This window comes from Diadema setosum, chromosome 11 (genome assembly GCF_964275005.1).
Source record: "Diadema setosum chromosome 11, eeDiaSeto1, whole genome shotgun sequence".
NCBI lineage: Eukaryota > Metazoa > Echinodermata > Echinoidea > Diadematoida > Diadematidae > Diadema > Diadema setosum.
The window spans coordinates 6,087,431-6,108,656 of record NC_092695.1 but is presented as its reverse complement, the minus strand read 5'-3'; the positions used below and the strand labels follow the sequence as shown (position 1 = coordinate 6,108,656).

At 36.0% G+C, this 21,226-nt stretch overlaps 1 protein-coding gene across 1 annotated transcript in view; it reads left to right on the top strand.

The window, feature by feature from the left end:
- Positions 1-21,226, top strand: part of LOC140234977 (centriole and centriolar satellite protein OFD1-like) — a 64,344-nt gene that overhangs the window by 29,397 nt on the left and 13,721 nt on the right. The window contains exons 16-18 of the mRNA XM_072315013.1: positions 6,179-6,222; positions 15,261-15,424; positions 20,120-20,262. Of these exons, the coding sequence (XP_072171114.1) occupies positions 6,179-6,222; positions 15,261-15,424; positions 20,120-20,262 (351 nt within the window). The remainder of the gene's footprint in view (positions 1-6,178; positions 6,223-15,260; positions 15,425-20,119; positions 20,263-21,226) is intronic.

The window sequence follows — 21,226 nt, the reverse complement described above, 5'->3', positions numbered from 1 at the left end:
TCCTCATTAATTTCCACAATGAATAGTGAACTTGAAATATTAAGTGAATGGTACAAGAGTAATAAACTTTTTTTGAATTTTAGTAAAACAAAATATATGATATTTCATCCGAGAGGTAAAAAACTGTTGTTTCACGACCAAAATGTTATGATTGATAATACTTCCATAGAGAGAACTGAGTCGATATTTTTTCTAGGCGTACTCATTCATGAATCCCTTGACTGGAAGTATCATGTTGCAAATATTTGTTCTAAATTGTCAAGAAATGTAGGTGTTTTATCCAAACTAAAAAGTGTATTGCCTTCTAATATCTTGGTAAATATTTATAATGCAATAATTTTGCCTCATCTTAATTATTGCAATGAAGTATGGGGAAACACATACAGAGTACACATTATTAGACAGATGGTATCCATGACTGACTAGACCTCCTTTCTTCCTCTACCTTTCTCTTTCTCATCTCTTTTTCTCTGTATACTAAGGATGAATGTGCGAGTGTGTGCGTGTGTGTACTACATGTATGTCTGCCAACAAATTAAGCAAAGATATGTTTTTGTGTCAATAACAGATGACTTGAGTACACATTGGGTTATTTTAGTTTGGACTAATCTTCTGTGTGTATTAGTCCATATCACAAAAAGTTTGGGTGATTGTATGTACAGTATTTTATCCTTTTTGGTTTGAGGGCTCCAGCCACAAGCATAAATTTGCTTCTTAGGAGTCCTGGCATGTATTTGTTTCTTGTTTCTTGTACAATGTTTTATATTCTGCCAAATAAAATGAAATGAAAAAAATGAAATGAAATAGCAGGACACTCTGGTAGAGCAGTGGTAACACTGAAGAGGCTACCCTGGGTAAATGAGACTGTATTATTATTATTTTTTTTTTCATTATTATTATAATTATTATCATCATTATTATTATTATCATCATCATCATCATCATCATCATTATTATCATTATTATTATTATTATTATTATTATTATTATTATTATTATTATTAGTAGTAGTAGTAGTAGTAGTAGTAGTAGTAGTAGTAGTAGTAGTAGTATTAGTATTGCTTGATGAAGAAGACTCTCAAAAGAGAAGAGTGAAGGAGAGGAAGACATAGGGATAGTGTCAGGAAGTCAAATAGTGACAGTCCAAGTGTAGCGGTGAGCTAGGAGTTGAGATTTCACTGATTGAGACGGGAGAATAGGATGCATTATAAACAGCTGTAAGAAAGAATAGAGCAAGAATCAGGTCTAGGGAAATTAGTTGTGGTAAACAGTTCTGTAAATTGCGATGTGGTGATACTGCTAACCTCATGCCCTCATACAGTAAAGTAGTGATATGGTGGTGCATACTACAGTATGTATGGGATGATTGTATTTGAATTGATTACATCAATTACATAATTATCAGGCCGTAGCAATGAGTTGAGTCATCATGAATCGCATGCAAGTCATTAGCTTCATTTATGCGATTCGATATCACTACTAGGACACGATTTGATCATCACGTACAAGTAGCATCTACATACATGTACATGTACCAACTACTGAACGGGAAAGGCACTTCAGGGGTAAAAGTTGCATACAACGACCTCTATTACTTCCCACTTTTGATCAAAAGATACTCCAAAACAACTCGTTATTCTGGCAAATCGCATCAGCCAAACAAGTTTCCTGTTAGAGCCTTTTGATATATTGCAAGCAAATTCCAGAAGGTGGGAGATGAATTTTGAGCCCTCCAGAGAAGTATGTTTTAGCTGTAAAGGGGCTTTCTGTTTATTTACGTAAAAGATATATCATTGCCTTTCAAATTTTTGTATTGCTCAAATGATCTTACAGTGTACATATGTACATGCTGATTTTTTTTTTTTTTTTATAGAAATATGGTTACATAACCCTTGGCAATGCCATGTGAAAAATGCTCATGGCTGCAATTTTACACAAAGTCCCCCTCCCCAAAAGACCCAACAACGACGACACCCCAAAATGATTAGTAAGTTTGCAATGACAATGAAATGATAAACAAATGAAGTGTTGTAAGTCAGGGTTTAATAAGCTAAACGATCTGAAATTCTTTCTACATTAGTGCACAGCATTTTAAAATGGACATGATATTATTCCTTTAAGGTTTGTTTGTTTGTTTTTTGTTGTTGTTGTTGTTGTTTTGGGGTGGAGTTCACTGTGCCTCCTTCATAAAATACACAATATAGTGCACAGGATTTTAATATGGCTGTAACAATTGCTTGATGATTCATTTTTTTTTTTTCAGTGTACCTTCTTCATAATTAGCTAAAAGCTTGTATAGAGCATTGCAAAAAGTGTTCGGAAATGTCCTTGGTGATTGCGGAAGCAGTGGGTTGTTTCTACCGGGTCACATTAGCGAAATTAAATTGTGTGTCATAGTGCTGATTGGGCACTTTAGCCATTTTCAGTTATACTTACAGCAAGGATGGCTTGTAGCGTGTACTTTTTGATGTACGGCAAGTGTGTGTATGATTAATTTCGGCAAGTGAGTGGCAACTGTTCGAGTGAAATGCTGAAGTGCAAACATCAGCATGCATGTCACATTGTTTGAGGTACATTGTATGGTACAGTTTCGGTTGAGATGGGGCTTCAAGTTTCCAAGTGAACGTTTTTTGATGGTGATTTTTTGAAATAATGAGAAATGTCTTATGAAATATGAAAGTGCATGTAATTCTCAGAGGAATTCTAAGTTTATATGATGAAAACTGGTTTTGAAAAGGCCAAGATATCCAAAACATTGTGATCGTAAGAAAAGGTTGGACCCACCTTGTGTAATCAGGATCGCTTTGTTTTACTTTGTTTTTGGATATCTCAGCCGTTTCAAAACCGATTTTCATCAAATGAATCTCAAATTCCTTTCAGAATGGTATGCTCTTTAACAATTCATAAAGTGGTTTCTAAGTATCTCGCAAAAAGTTAAAATCTGAATCCTCACCTCAACCAATACTATACCATCCCTTTAAGTCAAATATAATTTTGCAGATTAATACGTGTGCCTACAGTGGGATGTGAGAATATGTGTGTGTGTGTTGGGGGGGGGGAGGGGGCTAGGGGTACAATGTATGTGTCATTGGTGTGTATGTACACCTTAGTAAGAATTCCTGCACATATCTTTTTGCATTCATTTAAAATGTACAAAATGAATATATGGGGAATATACAATGTGCACCATGCATGTTCAAGGTAAATATTTTCACTCATAGTGGTAGAGTTGTTTTGCATTCTTTTGATTTTCTTTTTCTGAGACGGGAACAAACATGGATGTGCACGCTGTATATGAAAATGATGTCTATATTGTCTGCGTACACAGTAAAAACTGATGCAAGCTGATACATGACTGTTTATGAATCCTTTTTTTTTCAGGTGTTCAATGTACCTTGTACTGATTTCAGTACAGTGAAGTCATTTTGTTTGCCTAGTGTACACGTCTGTGACACATAATATTTCAGCGTATTCTCCGTAAGAATAATTTTCTGAGATAGAAATAAAATACAATTTTCGTCAATATCTCCCAAGATGCTGTGAAAATGATGGCCTATGCCATCAGTTGACAATCATCCAGATTCTTTATGAGAAATGTAGCCAGGAAAATTAAAAAAGGTAGAAGAAAAAAAAATGCTGCATTTGTGGGGAGGCTGTGGCATTGTGGGAAGTGCAATTTACCTACTGGATGCTGTTTATTGAGACAGGGGAGCACTTGAGTGCCTTGGAGATATTCTCGAGGGTGGCATTTTGATCTCGCTGAAGATTAAACTTTGATGAAAGTCATTACTCCCTCATCAAAGTACAGATTACTCATTAACTAGTTTTTGTCTTTTTAGAATTGTATTGCTGTGATTTTTCTATCTGGCCAAGTAGAAGAAATCATTTGTTTCTAGTACCCACCCACGTCAAAATGTGCCACTGCATCAAAAAAAAAAAAAAGTGATTAAAAGATGAAATATTGATTGATATTTGCTGTCTCCAGCCATTGAGCCTCACACATGTACAGCCTACATATACTTTACTTAAAAAATTACTGAAAATTAGACTATCCAAATAGCATTGAAGCAAAAAAGCAAAAGTGCCCTCATCCTCCTTTTTTTTTTCTCTCAGAAAGTTAGGACATGAAACAATTTGTGTGTGAGTGTGTGTTTGTGTACTTGGCCTCAAATATTAAATTATATGCCATATTGTGGCAAGTTGTTCAAATCAGGGGTCATAACTCCTAATGATGACCTGTGTGGGTGAGTGTGGGTGTTTGCCATTTCATCCCCATCAGTGACACAAAGTTCATTTAATGGGAAATGTATAATTTCTGTGAAATCGGAAGGAGAAAAAGTATGCCACATAACATTCATTGAAGCAATGTCTGTTTTGTGCGAGAATTAATATTGTATAAACGCATATCAGTTCGTAAGTTTCAAGTTGAAAAGGCTGAACTATAAATATTCAAAGCAACAGCACCAGTTGAAAGAAAAATTGTAGTATCCTCGTAATTATGATGAAATTACCATGCCATAATCTTCCCCATTTATCCAGCACTGAGAGTATTCTCTCATTACTTTTTATGGCAGTAAATTATGATATCTTTTCTGAACTCTCCCAGTTCATGATTACATTTCACTATGAAACGGTAATTCAATATGCATCAGAAACAGAATTTATATTACAACAGAATTGGTTGTTAGAAAGTATTGTTACAATTCCTGCCAAAATACATACTTGTATGTCAGTGCACTATCCAGTAAGCGACAAATACCCTGATAACATATTTTATCCCCTCTCTCTTTCTTTAAATTGCTGAGAAGTATCTGTTAATTGCCATAAGTTAGGAAAGCGTTTTCAGGTCATTATTTTATGGTTATCAAAATTTGTGAAGTTATATTCCAATAATACATGTATAAGCTCTTATTCAAAGATGAAAGAAACCAATTCCTATTCAGGGCTCGACATTAACTATGATAAATATTATGCTATGATTCTCATCACACACATGCCATTCCCTCTTCAACAACAATTTAAAGAATGATACTTTTTTTAACAACTATGAAAGATATAGTTAAATGCATCTAAGGCTATTGGTACTAATATCTTGAGGAAAGAACAGTGGATACTGTATTTGTCTTCAGAGCAGGTTTCACTTTTAGAAAATGAAGAATGGATAGTCACGGTACAATATTTGTTATCTGCCAAGAAATACTGGTGTACACCCTGCTTCTTTACCGAGGTGTGAACTGTTACCAGTGTGGTGGTAATTGGTCCTTTATTGGAGTCGAGGGAGGCTGAGAGAGGGAAATGGAAAGAGAAGGAAAAATGAGAGATCGCAAGAGAAAGGGTGACAGGGAGAGAGATATATATAGATAGATAGATAGTTAGACAGAAAGATAGATAGTTAGATAGAAAGATAGATAGATAGATAGATAGATAGATATGTAGATAGATAGATAGATAGATTGATAGATAGATAGATAGAAAGATAGATAGATACGTAGATAGATAGATAGATAGATAGATAGATAGATAGATAGATTGATAGATAGATAGTTAGATAGAAAGATAGATAGTTAGAAAGATAGATAGTTGGTTGGACAGAAAGATAGATAGATAGATAGTTAGATAGAAAGATAGAGAGATAGATAGATATATATATAGATAGATAGTTAGATAGTTAGATAGATAGATAGTTAGATAGAAAGATAGATAGAAAGATAGATAGATAGTTGGATAGAAAGATAGATTGTTAGATAGAAAGATAGATAGGTAGAAAGATAGAGAGAGGAAGAAAGAAAAAATAAAGAGAGGAGGAAGGAAGACGGGATAAATAGTAGTAGAATGTGAAAGAGAGAGAGAAAGGAAACAAGAGACAAAGGGGAGAAGAGAAAAAAAAAAGACAGAGAAGGCAAGAGATAAAGAAAGAGGTATAGAAAGATAGAGAGAGATGGGGAGAGAGAGAGAGGGGGAGAGAAAAGAGATTAATTCTGGATGGTGCACACAATGGCTTTAAAATTTGCATGCTGGGAATTTCTCTCCTCTTTTCTCCCTCACTGTGCCGCTGCACGCAGAGTAGGCGAACAATTACAGATGCCGTGCCGGCAGGAGTCTCATTTACAATTCTCCCCTCTCTTCATCTCTCCATCTCAACCTAATATCATCACCATTCTCTTCATCTTCACTGCAGGAGGAGCGCCGAGCTTGGTAGAGATTTCAAGTCGGAACAGTCGAGTGAGTACAGGAAATTTATTTTTCTCCCTTTTTCTTGTCTTTTTGTAGTGTTCCTTTACATCGTGTTGGTGAATAAATTCACATTGTGTCTGATATGTTGTGCACCTGTATCACTGTATGTTGAGAACAGGAGTTGGAGAGAAAAGGTGATGTGATTCTAAGACAAGGTGTTGGCTTTTTTATCTGCTCTGCATGTTTTCTTTGTTGTGATGTTTACCACTATAAAATGGGCTTTGGAATCTCTGCAATCTGATTGGTCAATTATCATGCATTGATTTTTACTGATCCACACTGAGCCATGTGTCCGATAAAATCCAAACACATGATCCGATCGCATGGCTCAAGTCTTGTTTTGTATTGTAGGTGTACCGCATGCATGATGGGGAAAAAGAATTTAATTAATTTACGGGCCCATTTTATAAAACAAATGATGCACAGGCCTATTTCATGGATCAGTGAGAACTAAGTGCTCTTGTTTAACTTTGGAAACAGTCTAAAACCCACTCCCTGCACTTTGGGGCTTCAAGAGTTTCAAAGTTAAAAGTTTATAGACTAAAGGGATAATATCTAATTTGATTGAGATGAGGATTCCGGTTTTAACTTTTTTTTTCATGAAAAACAGTTTTTAAATGACTGGGATATCCAAAAACAAAGAGTTCCTATAAAAGGTGGGACCCACCTTTTATTAGGATCACTTTGTTTTACCTTATTTTTTGATATCTCAGCCATTTCAAAACTGTTTTTCATCAAATAAACTCTGGATTCCTCGTAGAATTGTATGCTCTTTAATTTTTCATGTGAGTGGCTTCTAACTATCTGGCCAAAAAGTTAAAACCTAAATCACCATCTCAACCAAAACTATGCCATCCCTTTAAGCTGTAAACAGGATTTTGAAAATACCTCTGCCAAAAACAAATTATAAAAAAAAAGCTCAAATAATTTGTTTATTACTGTAGGTAATGCAGTAAGTAGTTAAGAGTTCAGTTACAGAAATGTACAATGTCAAAGCATAGAAATGCTCAGTGAACAAGACTTCTTTAGGGCTTCTTCCAGGAACAGTGACCAATGTGTCCAATATAATTTTGCATTACAGACCACACATTTAAAGGACAAGTTCACCTTCATTAACATAAGGATTGAGAGAATGTAGTGATATTAGTAGAACACATCATTGAAAGTTTTAGGAAAATCGAACAATCCGTTCAAAAGTTATGAATTTTTGACGTTTTTGTGCAGTCACCGCTGGATGAGGAGACTACTGCAGTTTATGATGTCACATGCGTACAACAATATAAGGAAAATATAAAGAGAATTTCACAAAATTTAATCTGTTGAAAAAGTACACATTCCCTTGACTCGTTACTGACATATGTTATGGGTAATATTATTCCCATTGCCTTTAGAAAGAGGCAAGTCAAGTGCTCTTTTATTATGCGAAAAAAGTGAGAATATGTTGAATTTTCTTTACATTTTCTTCATACTGTTGATACTCATATGACATCACAAGCCTTAGTAGTCTCCTCATCCAGCGGTTCCAACACAAAAGTTTTAAAAATTCATAACTTTTGCATCGATTGTCCAATTTTCCTCAAACTTTTACTGATGTGTTCTACTAATATTGCTGCATTCTCTTAATCCTTATGTTAATGAAGGTGAACTTGTCCTTTAAGATGAATACATAATACTGTAAAAGTGGATATTTTCACGTGACTAATTTTTCGCGCTAGGCCGGGTCAGAAGAGTTTCGCGTGTTTTTAATTCCGCGGAATCAAGACATCACGCACAGGAACGTATGGCAAGCAAAAATATTCGCGTGTTTTTATTTTCGCGCTAGTTTCTGGTTGCGCGAAATGCGCGAAAATTTCAACACCGCGAAAATTTTCACTTTTACAGTATGACCAAAATTGTGTACTGTCTGTATGTGTACACTTTTTAATGTGTCCTTGATTCAGTCACAGCCTTGGCCTGCTCTGAAAAATGATGATGGAATGATAATGGTTATTATATTCATTCCAGCATTTGTTGTTTTTTTTTTTGGGGGGGGGGATGGTTCTCTGGCTAACTACAGCCAAGATGACCTTGCTTATGTATGAGACAAGTGCTCAACGTTTGCACACCAAAACGATGCGGAGGAAGCGATTGTTGCCATGGAAACTGGAATTAGCATCGGATGCACACTTGAGATATTTTCATGCACCAGCAAGTGCATTACTGGTACTGTGCTATTAGGGGAGCATGGGGGGGGGGGGGGAGGAGGGGGGCTGGAAGGTGAGAGAATTTGATTAATGTTAAATATTTCATTGTGTTGTGTGAGTATGACTGCCAAAAACAGACTCTCATCAAAATATGTAATTTGTCCATGATAGAATATTTTTGCAACACCATCAGTCCATTGTACACTGTATGTCATAATGTTGCCATTGGTTGGTTGGTTCCTTTAAAAGCGTTATTTACCATTTGCAGATAAAACAAAATCCCAGCTTTTGTGCTTCAAAATGGTCCTAAAATGTGAGTAAGGGATATAAACAAACAATGTAAAAATGTTAATCAGTGCAATCAATGTTAAGTATTATTAAATAAAAAAGTGAACATTTGTTATAATAGAATTGTATTTTGTTTCTATGAAAACAAAACTGTCTACAGTTACGTCTTAATGTGAAAAATAGTGTTTATAGGCTTTAGTGTGAAATTTCTATATGGTTCAAATGTAGGATGTTTTGTGATTCAACTGACCTACACATATGCATCAAACATGATAACTCAAACATTTTTTTAAATCACTGCTCCCAGTGGTGAACAATGCCTTTAACAGACAAGGAAAAAAAACAACAACTCATGCTTCGGAAGCATTGCTGCTTTGTCAAATTTCCCTACAGTTTCCCACCTTTGAAGGGTGTATTCAAATGACATGTTGATGCGCTGTGACACATCATTGTAGCAATGATGTTTTTCATAAGTTTTTGTAGATCTCAACAAGTCATTTGTCCTGTGTTTATAGACTCAGAATTGATTAGAATCTGTGCTGTTTAGCATACATACCTTTAATTATAGGGTGTCAATCAAGTGTACAGGTGCTGCTCTTATAATTCTCAGGTACTGTTGTTCACTATTCCAAAACTAGATAAGCACTCTGAGAGCGCAGACCTCCGCCAAGCATGCAGCTCATTTCCACCTCTGATCTTGTTCTTCCATAGAGATATCAGTGATATTACTCAAGTATAGCATTGTGTGCTGAAAGTTGCCCGATTTCCCAATATAGAAGCCTTTGATACGTCATAAACCCTCAGCTGCACTTTAGTGCGCGCATGCAAACCTCAAATATGCGCAGCCTGAACTCCCAAGTTCATTGACCCTACCTGCCAAAATATCAAAAATCCTTCATAAATTCCCCCAAAATCCTTCATAAATTCCCCCAAAATTCTTGGATCACTACCAAATTTCATTATCTGTTACTTGTATCATTCTAAACCTTTCCTGCAAGTTTCATCCAAATCCGTTGACCACTTTTTGAGTTATTTTGCACCCGGACAAACTAACTAACAAACGAACGAACAAACCAATGGTAACGAAAACATAACCTCCTCCCTTGGCGGAGGTAATAAAATGCTGATAGAGATAAAATTTCCTATATAGCTTTGTATTGTAAGGAGGATCATGCACTAGAAGGAATTTATCAGAAGTAGTATCAGTATTCAGAAACATGCATCTTCTATGTGTAGATGAGTGAGAAAAATACTTTTAAGATATAATTCAAAGGATGATTACTTGAACTGGAAAATAGTCATAAATGAGGAATCCATTGTGAGAGATGCTTAGGAATGTTGATGATGTTCACCCCTTTCTGTATCAGGGACTTTAGACATTGTGTGCCTTGCTATTATATGAATTTTCTGTACCAATCAGCACTCAAAGCAGGCAAAGGGTTGAGGAGATAACCAAGATTCTGGAAAAATTCTTGTGTTTGGGGCAGAATAATTCTGATGTAGTGTGATAGAGTGAATGTAGTGTGTCTTTGGCTTTACAATGGAAATGGTTATGGTCCCCTGTTACAAAAAAAAATTAAACCTAGGGTGTATTTAGTGTATTTATTGAATAATTACCGCAAAGTGAGAAGTTAGTCGGTTTGTATGCTTCCAATTGATTGGAAACAGTTTTTGTTGAATTTTATGTACTACACATGATGTCATCCATCTTTGACAAAACATGATTATATTTTGTAATGCATTAAAGCATAGTGCATATACTATGACAGTATTGTAAAGTGGAGGTGAAAGTGTGTGTGTGTGTGTGTGTGTGTATGTGTGTGTGTCTGTCTATCTGTTTGTGTGTGTAACTTTCATCATCCATTCATAATCAGTTCATGTCTGACAATCAATCACCAAAGCCAGCTTAGTTTGCACAGTGGCGGATAATCCTGAAATTATTCCCAGCACTTCTAGTTTCTGTTTGCACAAAATCTCAATATCAATGTGTGCGACCTCCGATGCTGTGGAGTGAAGCATTCCTGGTAGTTGTCAAAAGTCAGAGCATATTCTGGTCTTGTTCTTTTTCTTTTTCAAGCTGGGGCAGCATAGTGGTCTTGCAGAAGACTAGATGAGAAATGCATGGTATACAACAAATAGAAAAATACCCCCCCCCCCCCCAAAAAAAAAAAAAAAATAAAAAAAAAAATATGTCAACAGTTAATAGATGATCAAAATTTTTCATTTATATTTTAGTTCTACATGCAAGAGAAACATTTTATTATATATTTTTTTTTTTTTTTTGGGGGGGGGGGTCTGTGTGCTCTTTAAAGGGGATGGCTAGTAACTGATCAGTGGGAATCAGTGGGAATGCTTGGTGATGATTGTTCCAATCCTTGTGGGATTCATTTAAGAATACATTATCATTGTGTGAAAGTTATTTGCTTCAGAATGGTCTCATATTCAAGTAATATGCAGTTCAATGTTTCCAGGTTAGCATGCTTGTACAGTGACGGGGCGATCGTTAATGGGCCATTAAGTGTAGTTATTATCTTTTTACTTATATTCACATACATATTATGTGATGAAAGAACACTTGACTTGCCTCTTTCAGAAGGCATGGGGAATACTCAAGTATTACCCTGAATATACATCAGTAACAAGTCAAGGGAGTGTGTACTTTTTCAAAAAAATGAAGTTTTGTGGAATTCTCTTTATATTTCCCTTGTAACCTTCTATGCAAGTGACATCATAAACAGGACTTTAATAGTAGTCTGTTCATCCAGCAGTGAGTGCACAGAAACTTAGAAAATTCATAACTTCTAAAACGAATTGTCTGATTTTCCTCGAACCTTCACTGATGTGTTCTACTGATATTTACTGCATTCACTCAATCCACATGTATATTAAGGTGAACCTGTCCTTTAAATGAACCTGAACAAAAAAAACTCATGTATCTGAAGGTTCACTCCATCGTCATCGTATGTCCATTGCAAAGTCTTAGGACTCGCCTGCCATCATTATGCTTGCCATCATGCTATGCCGTTCGGTCGCTGTATGCATCACGACTCCCTTGGGTGGCAGTGCGAGTATGAACGCATATTCTGCTGCCGTTTATGAATCATAATCTTTACTCTCTTCAATATTGTAATCATTTTGTACATAGATGTAAGTATTGCCATGGTAACACTGATTGAAGGTCATGACGTGAGAAAACGATTTCTTTCTTCATTTTTTTCTTCACTTTTTTTCTTTTTCTTCTTGCAAGGCAGTGGTATGATAGCAAAAGAAACATAATTGCAAGTGAAACCACTTATTGTAGCAGGGGACTATTAGATTCTTTCTTAATGCAATGCATTCATTTTCTGTTTTTTCAAGGTACATGTACCAGTATGCCATTGGCGGCCTCAGCAAGAATATGGATTTTCATTCTTTTCTGATATGCCGAGAGATTGATGCTTGTTAGAAGAATGTGTCTATTTTTGCTGCCTTTTTTTCTCTCTCTCTCTCTTCATTGCCAGTCAAATGAGATTGCAGTGAATATACCAATACAACTGTAATTTAAACATGTATGAAATGCACACCCCAGTGAAGTAAATGTGATTTGCCATAGGTGCAGGTGTGTGCAAAACAACTTAGTACAGTCAAATATTTCATTTTGCCTATTTTTCGATGCCTCCCAGGGACCTTGCTGTACATTTCATTTCAGCTGCATATTACCTAACAGATGAAAATCAACATACTGTGCTAATTGTCTGGACTTTTGAGCTTTGAATGTCATGGGCTTGTGCAGAATATTGTGATTAATTGCAATGGCAAACGGTATATTGAACAAATAGATAGTTGTACAAAATCAAAGGGGAGTATTTAAGGGGATTATTGTATTGGGTGAAAGCAAAATTAAGATTTGATATGAATTTTCATCTATTGTTCATGTGATTATCCACATCGTATTTCTTTATAAGAAAAGGCATTTACAGGCAAAGTTGTCAACCTTGTGAGTTTGGGTGTTAAAAATGTAGATGTTATAAAGCCTTCATGCTTTATTCATGTTGTATTATTAAAGGGTTTTTCCTATTTCTGTTGTGATGACTGAAGCTGGTTATATCACTCTGCTTTGAATCTGAAAGAGACTGTATTAATAGACTGATGAAATATTTCCCATACGTATGACATCTTCTATGGTAATGAACTTTATCATTAACAGTGAGCTTAACATGTTTTGTTGATATTTCAGTCAGCTTACTATTACCAGATAGTCTTGAAAAGGCCATTATGTTTCATAATGTAAAAGGTGTAAATGACTGCACCAGAAACGTGTGACACAAGGAAAAGTGTTAACGTGTTCAGAATCAATATTTTACTTGTTCTCTCAATCTTAAAAAAGAAAAAAAAAAATGGAATATGGCTGCCACAAACTTAAATCAAAAGAATGATATGCATAGGCTGAGTATCATTACAGGAAAGTTAAGACATATTCAAGTGGTATTCCCATAACACTAAAAGTGTATCAGTTAACAATATACATCAATCACGTAGGCAATGTCTATTTGGCCATGCACAATAATTGCTCAAGCTATTTCATAGACAACCTTCTACTGTAATGTAGGCCTTCAACTATAATGAACGGTGTGAGTCTTGCTCCTAGTGCACTCAAGGACCTCTTCATTTCCTCTCCGTCAAGTGAAATTTGTTTAAAAAAACACACACACAAACAAACCCAAGCCAACAATAGCCTGTACTGTGATACACTATCTTTGTGCATTGTTCTCCAAGCTTCAGGTTAATAAGTTGTAGACCCTGTGCAAAGCACACAGGAATGCCTACAAGAAAGCTCATTAGAGTCTAATTAGTAGGTCTTTTGAAACCCCCGGTGAATATTAATTATTCATGCTGAGGGTCATCTGTATCACTTTTATAGACCTTCACCACCCTCGGTACAAAAGAAGGAGCAATGTTAGATACAAGACTCGTTCCCCCCCTCTCCCCCCCCCCCCCCCCCACACACACACACAGGCTAAGAATACTTTTGAGTGATTATTAATTTGCCATGAAGACATTGTAGAGAAGCCTTATTCAATTTTTTTAACAGTGAAATAATTTTGTATTCATGGAGGATTTGGAGCAAAAGAACAGGAACTTTGTCCATTTGTCAAAGGCGTAGTTCTACATGTAAATTGTGTGAGAAATCATAGGGTACCAAAATGTGATGTCATAGCCATTCATCGCCATGGAAACAGGTTCTGAACAACCTTACCTGGCCTGAGTGTTTCTTGGTTCTTACCCAAGCTATGACAAAAGACTGTGATGTCATCACTTCGGTACTCTCTATTACGATTTGAAACATCCAATGAGAAGAGCTGTTTGAGCTATCACAGAGATTTAATAGACAAACAACTTTTATTCATAGAGTGCTCTATGTCATGAAGAATATCACTGTTGTAACAGTACACATGGAAAACACATTGTATCTAACTGTGTCCTTAATAAAATAATCAAATGAATTAACACTGGCGTGAAATAATCAAATAAATCAACATAGGTATGAAACAATTACAGATCACTGAATGTAATTTGTCCCAACAGTCAAGATCTATTCTGAAAGTACAGGGTCTTTCATGCTGAAAACTGTGTTGTGGATGTTGAGGCCATAGAAGGTATCTGATGCTGTAAGTCAACAGCAGAATTTAATTAAAAATTGCTTTCAGTGGACGTATGTAGAAGCTCTCACACAATTACATCTAAACCTTGTAGAGCTCAACACTGCAAGTGCAACTTCTTTCGCCACTCACCTTGATTAGTATTATTTTGTATTGGTGTGTGCTGCCAGCTCAGCAAAAGTGGAACAAACACTGATTTGGCTTTTTCCTCAAATTCACTGAAATATGGTATATTAGTCTGGGTGCCAAAGTCAGTGGCCGCTGTGCTGCACAGGGTCTCTAAGTTTACTTTTCTCTTGGAAGGATTTTCTGTGTCTGCATATGACAGGTGGCTGCCGTAGACAGGTGGCCGCTGAGGCAGGTTTGATTGTATATATATATGGAATTTCAATTTATGGTGGCCATCTTGAATATCTCAAAATCCTTGAAGATGCAAGAGTTGTGTCATCGAGATTTGGATTTAGCACCCTTGAAATAGGTTAAAACCATATTTTTCTTTTCAATTTTTCACCATTTATAAGGAAATATAGGCATATCAGATTTTGGCGGTCACATTGGTTATCTTGAATATCTCAAAACCCTCAAGGATACAAGAGTTACCTCATCCAGATTTGGATTCACCACATTTGAAATAGGGTAAAACATTGGGCGGATGGTAAAGCAAGTTTATCTGATACCCAGACTACAACACTGTGTATTATGTGCATTACTTATGAATCAAAGTTGTAACTTCTGAATGATGCATATTGATTTGAATCAGACAAAGTTTAGAATCGAACGCATTAAAACTGGTCATTAATGCCACCAGCCAAGATGTGGAAAGGTGTGAAAACAATTCAAAACCTGTCATGTCATCACTTTCCTTTTGTTTTTTATTCATTTTTTACTGATTTTTTCTTTAATTTCTTGGGAACAGGGAATGAAGAGCTGATCAAGCAGCTGACCGAAAGGATGTCCAGACCATCCCCCGAGGTCCAGGCTCTGCGGAGCGAGCTGGACCAGGCCCGTGAACAGCTCAGCCAAGAGAAGGCCATGGTGCAACACATGGAGGCCCAGTGGAAGGCCAGGCTACAGGAAGAGGTGAGGTTTAAAGGGGCATTCTGGGGTAATCACTGTCAGGGGTGCTAATTTTCACTGGTTCCTCACAAAACTGCTATGTGATATGTAGAGCCACCATATGATTAATTAATTTTTCTTCATACAAATGTAGAAAACATGGTTTTAAAGGTATGACTGTCTGAAATTTGTTTTGAAAGGCTTTGTATGAACCCTCTCCCCATCTTTAAACCAAAATGCATTCTTTACCTGCAGAACATTCTTAGTTACTGTAAAAGGGGATATTTTTGCAAGAGTAATTTTTCGCGTTCTGCCAAGTAAGATTGATTTTGTGTGTTTTTAATTCTGCAGAATCAAGACATTACGTAGTGGTACATACAACAAGCAAAAATATTCATGTGCTTTTATTTTCGCGCAAGTTTGTGGTTGTGCAAAATGCGCGAAAATTTCCACACCATGAAATTTTTCCTCTTTTACAGTAACTTAAATACATATATTTTTTAAAGTGTTCATCAATATGTTTAAAAGGATCAGTGGCACTGCTCACTGTTTCTGAACATCTCTGTTGGGTTTTCACTAATACTTTCACTTGCCTTATTGGTAAAAAATGAAATCAGTTTTAGATGCAGTAAACATGGGTTTACAAACTAACTGAAAAATAGTTCTTTTACGTATTTGCATGCTTCCAAACTTCAGATCATAATCCTTTGCCTTTCTTTCAAATTGTTCATTATAAACACACAAATATTCATTCAATTTCTGTGGTCTATGTTATATATCTGACTATTGTATAGAATGTTTTTTTTTTTTTTTTTTTGACTTACATAGTAGAAGAAATTGTCCACAACTACAATTGACATTCTATTTCCACTCTAATATCATGCCATTTCTTATGATGATCAGTGTGTTGCTGGCAGTATATACTGTTGGGGGGGGGGGGGGGGTGGTGACTATCGTACTGTAGTTACCAATACAAGTGACACATAAGCATACTGGCCAACTAGTAAGATTTTATCAGATTCAGTAAGATTTTTTACGTTAAAAATAGCAAAATCAGATTTTTTGTCTGAGAAATCAGATTTTCAAAAAATATTTAGATATACCTTTCATGTGTATTTTCTGAAGATTTGACCGAAAGTAAGATTTTTAACTTCAGTTTGCATATAGAATAAGATTTTTGCAATCCACAAGTAAGATATTTCGTCTTGAAATGTTGGCAGGTATGCATAAGTAATTGAATTCAGTGTGACATGATTGCATAATTAGGAGAGAAATAAGAAGGGGACCGTTACTATCTGTTTGAAGTATGAATGCAAGAATATGATCTAACTCATGCAGCTAAGGACTACCCACACCTGGTGACAGATTGATATTATTATTATTATTCTTTTTTGTCTTTGGGCATTTGTTTGCATAAATGTAATTGACTTTATGTAGATGGCAACTCCTGCTTTAGTTAATTTTTTTCAAAACGGTCTAAAGCACTTCATGAATTCCAGTGGTGGATCCAGGGGGCGCAATGGGTGCCCCCTTAACTTTTACATAAAGAGTTATAAAGCCATTAAAAAAAATTATACCAAAAATATGCATGATATCTCACGGTGACAAGTTTAAATGTAAAAAATCTCCCTGCTTGGGCTCAGTTGTATGCTCCCTCACTTTGCCCCCCCCCCCCCCCCCCTTATGGAATTCCTGGATCTGCCCCTGGAATTCTGTACAATGTGTACAGCCAACTTGTTACATACATTAGCAGGATTCTATTACAGCTACAGATGTCGCGGTACTGTTGAGTATAAGAGAGATCAGTTTAGTACCTTAATAGCAGGATTTTACATTATCTTTTTGTTTTTCTGGTGGCCAATTCAGGCCACTATATGAAATTCGGACGGCTTGAAAAAAAAAAAAAAGTATTGACCCCAAATAAAGGGAAATGTAACAATCCATTTTGAATGTATGTTGCCCAATAGGACCACCAAAGATACATGTGTCTTTGGGAAATTTGGTGGCTCCACATCAATTCTTAGTGGGCCTGGGCCACTGCTAATGTCAAGCCCAGCCATAGGTACAGCATGTAGAATATATTGTGGGGTGAAGAGTGAAGTGTTGGCAAAAAAAAAAAAAAAACTAGAAATGTCGCTATGGCGACTGGTATGCCTCCACCATAATGCATGATTCTCCTAATAGGTCTAGATAGTACATGTGGACAATGTGTGATTACATTTTCACAAAATTGGCAAAATGTTAAAATGACAAGTTTGTCACAAATGTGTTGAATGTTCACCTTCCTTGACCTAGGTTTAATTGGATGAATAGGAGAGCATACATTTGGGGATTTAAGGACTTTAACTTGACTTTGACCCATTCATACATTGAGTAATTTTCAAGGTATGGAGAAAAAGTGCAATTTCTGCATTGAATAGTAAATTGCTACCATTTTCATCTGGCCTTTGACCCTAAAATTCATAAGATAATCACTGTCTGGCAGAACATGCATAAATATGTAGTAAATTTCAAGATAACTTGAGCCACTTCCGAGATATGGAGGAAAAAGTTAGTTCAGCACTTTCACTAGATCTTTCACCTTTTGACCTTTGAGGCAAAAAAGAAAAAGAAAAAAAAAAAACCTTTCCAGAGAATATCTGTAAGGTTATACATGCATACACCAAGTGTGAAAAAATAATCCTGCTGGCATTGCATAAACATGAGGGAAATAGTAAAATTTCGAAGTGTTGCCCTTGACCTTTGACCCCTGACCTTCGACCCCATGAACCCTAAATTCTCTAGATAATCACTGCCAGTCAGTACATGCATATATAGTATGTTCCATGAAGATACCTTGAACAATTTCCAAGGAAAGAGAAAAATGGTGAAGTTTTAAATATTTTTCTTGACCTTTTGACCTCATGACCCAAACTTTTCACCAGAGAATCTTAATTGGGTAATACATATATACATTAAGTTTCAAGAAAATATCTTCAGGCATTGCATAGATATGGTGGGAAATAGTGAAATCTTATGTATTTGACCTTTGACCTTGAGCATGTGCACCCAAAAGTTGATAGGCACAACTTCACCCCCTAATATACATATGCACATACATGCCAAGTTTCATTAAGATACCTCAAAAGGTTTGATAGTTACCCTGTCCACAAAATTCACTACGGAAGGACGGACGGACGGACGGAAGGATGGACAGAAGGATGGACGGACTCTCAAATATTGTCTAAATGTGAAATGACAGGTATGCTGTAACCTTGATTGGCCTACATGTAAACTAGCGGGTTCAAGCATTCTCTGCTGATGGAAATGGGTGGAGAATTAATAATTGATATGAGATGGTATGCATGATCATGTGTGATGGATACTACATGTATGATCATGTATGATGGATACTAGTAAAGTATGAGATCTGCTACTAGAAGCAGTCAGTGAGAATCATGACATAGCAAAAATATTGATGTAATGAGTGCAGCAATAATCAGGGACATCCGTACCTTCTATTTCTGGTGTATGGCATACAGTACACAATTGTGATATTTCAACATAGATGGAGGGAGGGTTTTTCATGGTTTTGATAGTAAATTTCATTTGTAGCTGCATACAAATGAACTGGATCTCTGGACATGCAATGCAGATTGCGTTTGCATGATTACTGAGTAGTGAAGCAGTATGTTTGTATGCCATGGAATGCTGAAATAATCAACACATCTGCCAGTCTCACTGCAGCATAGATGTAAAAACTCTTTTGTTAGCTCCACATAGTCCCAAACAAATTAAATTATGTAGTGTGGACTGATCCTACTGATTACTACTGTATAAGCTGTTATTTTTGCATTTAAAGATATTTTCGCAAATGAAGAGGTCACAGACATTTTTGCAAAATGTTGTTTTCATGATTTTGATACTGAGGCTATCAAAAGTGTACTAACGCCTGTCAGTTCTAGATATTTTCACAGTCTAACAGTAATTTGGGAAATTTGCAATAATTAAACCCTTGTGAAATTTGCAAGAACCCTCATGAAAAATAACACTGTGTGCAGTATCATGTTCCTTAAAGGTGATTGAATGTGTACTTAACTTTGTACTACTTTCTACTCTGTTTTATATTGATTTTTATTTTACCTTTGCATTGAAATTGAATCAAGTGTGTTTTGTTTTGTTTGAACTACATTTTGCACACATGGCTACCTGTAGTTGGTATCAGCCAATCAGTTGTAACTTCTGCTTGATAGAGCATATTTGCTTTTTTGCAGGTCAACTATAGGCTGGTCATTTGGCTAAAAATCTTGCAACCATCTTCTAATTGTATGCATTCTATGCATTTATATAGTGTGTGTAGTCTGCATAGTCCTATACCTTGTGTGCGTGTTTGTGTGTGTTTTTTTGTTTGTTGCTTGGTTGGTTTGTATGAATTTACCCGAAATCATTGTTTGTATTCGTTTCATTGTGAAAATGATGGTGATATTGAGTGAATTTGAATAAAAGACTATCATTCAAAAAAGTGTGTATGTGTTGTTGTTCTTCTTCTTGTTGATTTATCTACTAGTTCAGATAATCCTGATCATTTTCCAAAATGAACATATTGTGAAAAACTAGATGACACTGCTTGTCCTTTCGTAAAGCATTTCAAAAGTTATATTTTTCATCATTTTCACTTATAGGCATTCATTTCAAAAGGCAGTGATTGCAGCATTCTTGTCTTCTCCCATTCTCCCTCAGATGGACACCAATCGGGACCTCCGACACAGACTGTCAGAACAGACCAATGAGATGGCTTCTCTCATGAGGCAGCTGGCAGACCTCAAGTTGGCTCTTCGCCAGACGCAGACTGCCCTCAACAACAACATCTACCACACAGACAGGTGAGCCTAGAGTGAATCCCACAACACATTCAATGTTCTACTGTTTAAAATTGGCTGATTTCAGAATCGTATTTCAAATGAGTTAATGAACCAATGAGAAGAAATTATGAGATTAATGAGATTATGAGCACTGAAAAGTGGACCTGTGCGCTATACAAGTAGCCACTATTATTATTATTATTATTATTATTATTAACCATGCAGTATTGGTAATGTTGGGTGATGTTAGTTATTGTGAAGGGTAATACAAAAATGAAATACTGTAAGGGTCGTTATTCCAAAGGTTTGTTTTTCAGAAGGTTCATTAATCAAAACATGAGATAAGGTTCCCTATTCTTATGGTTTGTTATTTTGAAAATGGAAAGAAGGTACACACTTATGAACTTTCGGAATTACAAACTCTATTTTGTTTTTGATTATAACTTTCGGAATAATGAACCTTATTTTCATTTTCAGAATTATGAACCTTTGGAATAACGAATCTGCAGAAAAACAAGTCTTCAGAGTAACAGGATGTAATCAGTATGTGACAATGATACTCTGCAGTCACATTAAATTGTATTCATGCTTGGCTGCACAGGCAATATAGCTGTTGTAAGATTTTTTTTTTTTCCCCTCATAAGCAAAGTTTTGTCGTACTCCCACTTAATGCTGAGGCTAACTTACATCGATTAGATACTGTCACTGGAAGCGATTCGGCAAACAAGCCTTTTTTGCTTTCTTAGAAATATTGCCAAATTGGTGCACTTCGTATAAAATGCCATCCCTCATCACTTCCACCACAGAAAGAAAATTCACATGAGTTGAATGGAACAGCTTCATCACACAGCTACTTATGTCTGTCAGAGCCGTAGAGTGCTTGAAGTTGATGATGGAGATAAAATAATTGTCAACAAATCTAATATGACAGATACATAGCAACAGGATATCGGCTGTTGACAGATGGAATAGGGAATGGTGACTT